This window comes from Elaeis guineensis, chromosome 4 (genome assembly GCF_000442705.2).
Source record: "Elaeis guineensis isolate ETL-2024a chromosome 4, EG11, whole genome shotgun sequence".
In the NCBI taxonomy this organism is placed as follows: Eukaryota; Viridiplantae; Streptophyta; class Magnoliopsida; order Arecales; family Arecaceae; genus Elaeis; species Elaeis guineensis.
In genome coordinates, this window is record NC_025996.2 from 61,222,336 (window position 1) to 61,228,335 (window position 6,000).

Below are 6,000 nucleotides of genomic sequence, written 5' to 3' on the forward strand. Positions count from 1 at the left end.
GCCAGCATGTCATATCCTAATGGCTGATCTTCTGTGGAAATTCATGGACAACCACTAGGGTGGGCTTGCTTGAACACAAGCAATAAAAATGAAATGAGTCTGTAGTCTACATGAAGTTAGTCATGGCTTTACATAACCATCATCAAGGAGCCTAGCAATCCCAAACTGTTTCCCCTAGAAAATTTAAAAATAATTACACTAGGCGGAAAAAGAATTTCCAAACTATAGCAGGGATTAGATAAATTGATTAATCCAAGATGACCATTTGCAAAGAACAACATTTTCACAAAAAATTGATCCAACTAAGATGAAATTATTTGGGAAAAATGATTGAGGATAGCATTCAATCAAGGATAAATCAAACCAAATGTCCTTATGGACTTCAAAGGTGTAAATGAATAGTGTATAAATTGCTTCATGGAGAGATAAGCACTAGTTATGGGCTCAAGCAAAAGTGACATATCATTAAGATAAACATAACTAGAAGCCTATGAAGCACAGAAACGGACACAGGAGACAGATACGCCAAGATAAAGATATACCAATATGAGAAATCTTGAAAAAGTAGGAGACAAGATGGCTAGGATACATTAAGAGATATAAACACATACACGCACATATATCTAAAATGTATCTAGGAAGTATACACTATGCTTTTAAAAATTTTGAAAAGTAAAATACTGTTAACACAAGTATTGAACAGTATCTGAGAAGTACTAGACACGTACAAGTATCTGATATGGATACAATATGAACATGGCATTTGATTTGATGTATTCATCCTATCTATGTAGAAGCATGCTTTACTCTTCTACAAAGATGTTACCAGAAAAGAAAGAAATCGCCACTTCATCCAATTATGTGGATAAGTGAGGTGGCAAGAAAAGATTGTGTTAGGAATGCTCGTAATTTGCAACGAGTTCCTATGCAAGATGCCACGTAAATTTGCTGCCAACTTGTCTTACTACTTATCAGGTTATAGTAAAGTCAATACAAAACGTCAGCCCTTGACTGGCATAGCCATGATATGCCATGGTATAATGCCTGGATTTGTGGAACCATGAGAGAAATAGACCTAAGAAAAACTAAATGAATGTCATGAGAAAGGATTTGAAGAATGGCATGAACAAAGAATGTGGCTGAAGACAGGTTCACAGGAAGAGGAGAAAAACGGGGAAAGGCATGTTATCATAGAGGGGGATCAAAAAACAGAAGTCCCTTCAGGAAAAAATTTGCCTGGCATGCAAAAATGCAGTCCCTTGAATTAACTGCATACTGGAATTCTTGCACACTGTATTGGACCAAAGGCACACTACCTGCACTCAAAATAGATATATGACCAAGACAACCAATTGTTGGATTCTTTCTCACACACTTGCTTTTTCATTCCTTTCGACTGGTCCTCCAATGTCAGCTCTTTGTCAGCTAGCTTACCTATGGTTAAGCCCCTTAGAACTCCTATATGAAATACATGATAGCAAGATAAGAAAGGTTACTTGTTAGCACAAAGCAATTTCAGCTAAAGAAAACTGCACCTGACCTAGTATAAAGAAAGAGACGATTCACATCAGCTTCAAACTGAAGATGTCTTGGATCTCGAGCAAACAGGGGACTCTTTGCAAGAGTTTTAACAGCCTGAAATTGGATTAAAGGAAATAAGCAAATGAATAAGAATATCTCCACAAGTTGAAGACATGTACATAGAGCCGTTAATACCAATATTCATGAATTTAGTGCATGCTCTACCCAATAAGAATTATTTTACTAGTAGTTTTTGATTAACTCTAGTGAAACTTTAATGGAGCAAAAACTTTCATGACAGTTAAATCCATAGAAAAGCAGCATAAATTGAGGGGGAACATTTAAAAATTAACTGCAGATTATAGCATACAAAAAGCAAGTAGAAAAACAGAAAGCCATATGATGTTTAAATGTCATTTCGTAAATATTTGATGTATACATTCTTGGGATGAAGATTCCATTTTCATTAGTGCCTTAGATTGTGATCTCAGATTTACTTAAAACTATTGGTACAGTCCATAGAATAACATAATCTCAAGATCGTTAAGTCATGGCTTTGACTCTTGCCAAATGGCTAATGGTTCCCAATGAACTTCCATCAAAGTTCAGTTCAAAGTCTGCATCTAGAAACAACGCTGAATGGCTGCTAAATTCAGCATGCATCTTTCATCAATTGATACATCTGATTTCTAATATATATCATCAAAGCAAGATCCTTAATTTTCCTTTTTCATAGAGAGTGACTAATATTTAGCTTAAGTTTCTACCATAGTCAAAGAATCCTAGACCATTAGAGAGAGGGAGAAGTTCCAATTAATAACAGAATATTCATCAAAGTAACATAATTACATACGCATAAATTTTGCAACCTTATCCACATCTTTTCACTCCCACTATCTAAGCATTTTCAATTTCTGACATTTTAGCAATATTCTGCAAGTCTTTTTGCCCAATTACATGTATGTTATACTATCAAATAAGTTCTAAATCTTATTTATGAAACTATGCTCAAAAAATGATATTTCCTAACTATCTTTTCCTTCAGAAGTCCTAGCAATACCTATTTATTGACTGCTCAAATTGTCATTCAAACAAAAGTTGCCAACATCCATTTTATTTTTAGAACAAAGAACTACAGCACAATATTGATTTACTAACATAAAGTATTACATAAATCAAGCAAACAGAGAATGTCTTTGCACCATGAAGCATAAGGTAGAATAGAAGGTTTTGAATATAAGTGGGGTGGCGAGGAACCCCAACACCTCGAGTGCCAAAATGGGGTGCCATCACAAGTGTTGAGATGGGATGAGTCGGGAAATGGACTAGAACAAGATAAGACATCCACCATCTCGAGTGTCAGTACATGGAGTGTCCAAGACATCCCTATCCCATAGTATTTGAAACCTTGGTCAATTGGAAAGTTCTATTGCCATGTCACTAGTGATTTTATATAAAATGCATATATAGAGATAATAGGCATCAAAAAAAACTCAAACAAGCTAGTTTGAGCATTTCGCAATAGAGGGATATTAGACATTTAACAATTGTAAAACTACACTTTCACACAAGAGCTGATCATGGGTCAGGCCTTGGGCCTAAACGCATTTTTGGTCGGGCTTCAGGCTGAGTCTATTTAAAATATGATATTTTTCTGTGCCCAAGCCTTGCCCATGATCCGCTCTACCTCAAATGACTAGTACAAAAACCTAACCAATTAACCTTGATTATAAATAATCCTTATCTCTTACTAATATAATGAAACTCTAGACATGATCGACCGTCAGACAGTGTTGGACAATCAACCATCCCATATGTTCTCACATAAGGGTATGTGAGACAAAAACTAATGCAAAAGAAAAGATGGTGGGTAAAGCAATCTCAAATCCCAATAATATTGATCATCCAATAACATTTACCACTCCATAATAGGAGGAAACTTGTTATGGTAGAGCTCTTAAAAAACATGCCATCACAGAAAAAAACTCTTAAAAGATGAAAACCTCGTCAAATCCTAACAATCTTTGCCACTATATATAGAGAAAAAGGATGAAACTTTTTCTGGTAAGATTGTTAAAAATTGAAAGCTCAAAACTCATTGAAACAATAATAATTAAAAAAGAAACTGTTGTGAAGCCATCCTACTCTTGATAATTGATGATCTTGATTTCCAAGAGTCCTCTTTCTCCTTAACTCATAAAAAAAAATACACACAGTTTTTGTTAGATTAGATCAATCCATCCATTTTCAAGTCATGTGCAAAGCAAGGGTAAGATCTGTTAGTATTTAAATAAATAAGACATAAGAGACTGGCAACACCTCCCCATCTTGCCCAAAATACTCACATGTCTCATCCAAAGGCCTGCGCCCAACATAATCCTAAATGAACTTCATAATAATGTCTAAGTGAGAATTTCTCATACCAAATACCTAATTGTAAAAGTTAAAGTACAATATCTCCATATCTTATTGCCTGCTTGCCCTCCATATGGAAGCTGCACAACAATTGTACCTATAAAACAGCATTGATAACTTTAATTTTTTAGAAAGGAAAGAACTAACAAATTGAACCTCAGCATTTTAAAAATTACCTTAATTTCATTCTATACGATGATTAAAAAAAAAAAATCAAATTCAAGTACAAAGTTGGTCATGCCAAGAGTTTCTCAGCCAGCCCCAATCATGCTGGCTGGTGCACAATGTTGGTAAATTAGTACTCCACCAACCAGCTTGGAGTATAGGACTATAATGCAAGTTTCTGAACCTTGCTTAAAATATCATATGAACATAATTGGATTCAAATGAATTTCCAAATTCGGACATCACGCCAATGGAAACAATGAATAGAAAGCCTAGCTTGTTGCAAAGGGTTATAAAGTAATAATGATGACCCCATGTTCACTATACATATACTTTCAATCTGATAGTTAAGCCTACAATCAATAGAATAGTGCTTTCATTAGTCAATTTGAAACAATGGTTATGAGTCAATCGGAATTCTTATATAATGTCCTCCCACAAGAAATAACCACATCATTAGATTCCAGCATTTGGCTCACTTTTTATGTGGGAACAGTTTTCAAAGGTTCCTAGACCGACACTCTGATTTTCATTTAGTGGCATGAAAGGACAATTGTTTATCTGTTGACATATGCAGATGATAGAAGAAACAAAATTAAAGAGAAAATAATAAGTCCCCTTCAGAATGTCTTGACATGAGCTACCATCAATATCTCCTGTCAGTCACTGCTTTGGACTTAAGAGCAACTCAGCGAGGCATATGATCATACCAAGATTATTTTTTAATATTTTCTTCCATATAACATAGGTCAACATTAATACTATTATCACCATTGCGATCTCTTTTAATTGGTTCAGGCAGTTTGATGAAAATCGATAATACTTAACAGTTCGGTTCATGAATAATCCCCAATTCACCATCGGGTTGTTGCGATTACAAAATGAGTTTATGGTGTATCAATCAATCCACATGTTATGACTTATCTATTCTAGGAGGTTGGCTGCACAGATCATTAGAAACCAACAAGTGATTGTGCTACTTTCTTCAACAGTTACCTGACTTTATTGCACCCTAAAAAGTAAGAAAATATCGCGTGTTTAACTAAAGAATCCAAATACTTTACCATGGCAAACAATGCCTCAAAATTAACATGCCACGCATATATCGCCTCAGATAGTCATTGTAACTTGCACATTCGCTACCAACAACACAATGGAAAAAACGAGTGACAACAAGAACGGGGAGGAAAGGGGCAAAAAAAAAAAAACCATCGCCGAATTACTTCACATATTATGGTTTGGCAACACAAAAGCTTTCAAAAAGAGGAAAGAAAAATCTCATAAACGTATGGGACCAAAACCAGAACTCAAGCACTGGCAAAAAACCCTGAGAAACCGACGAGATCAAAACGAACTTAGAGAGAATGGATAGTTAGTTACCTCCTGAAATTTCTGGAAGAGGAAAGCCATGGAATGGATTCAGCAGATCTGATTGAATCGCTGTGTTCTTGAGAGACAAAGGCAGCCACCCCCTTAAGGACGGGACAAATAGCTGCGCTCGGGAGACGGTGCGTGTCCTGCCGGCTGGGTTGCGTGTCCTGCCGGCTGGTGACAGATCGAGCATCCGCACAAGAAGGGAAGCTCATCCAAGCTCGTATCCAAGGCGCGTGCTAAAACAAAATGGATCGGATTCTGATCCGACCCGACCCGGAGCACAGGAGCTCCGCCAGAAAACCTGACCTGACTTTTTTTTTTTTTTTTATATTCCTGTGTGTGTTGTTGCCAATCCGCACTCTCATCGGTTCCAACCCCTCTGCGTTCCGCTCTGCCTCCGTGTTCTTTATTTAGATCTTCCGGTCTTCTTTGTTCTAGAATTTATATTTAGAGCCTATTTGGTTGTTCCCACGAATTAGGTTAAAAATTTTATAGGATTCATGAAATAGATCATTCATTCAAACA

The 6,000-nt window shown here is 36.2% G+C and overlaps 1 protein-coding gene across 3 annotated transcripts in view; it reads right to left on the reverse strand.

The window, feature by feature from the left end:
• LOC105042765 (uncharacterized) overlaps positions 1–5,680 on the reverse strand; it is a 30,021-nt gene extending 24,341 nt beyond the window's left edge. The window contains exons 1-4 of one of the 3 annotated variants that reach the window (XM_073256605.1): positions 5,482–5,680; positions 3,952–4,033; positions 3,667–3,709; positions 1,541–1,635 (exon numbers count right to left, since the gene is read on the reverse strand). In XM_073256605.1, the coding sequence (XP_073112706.1) occupies positions 1,541–1,635; positions 3,667–3,709; positions 3,952–4,033; positions 5,482–5,665 (404 nt within the window). In that variant the 5' untranslated portion in view covers positions 5,666–5,680. Of the gene's footprint in view, positions 1–1,540; positions 1,636–3,666; positions 3,710–3,944; positions 4,034–5,481 lie in introns of all 3 variants that reach the window. The other 2 variants (XM_073256606.1, XM_010920083.4) reach the window with 2 other exon arrangements.
• Between the last annotated feature and the right edge of the window lie 320 nt (positions 5,681–6,000).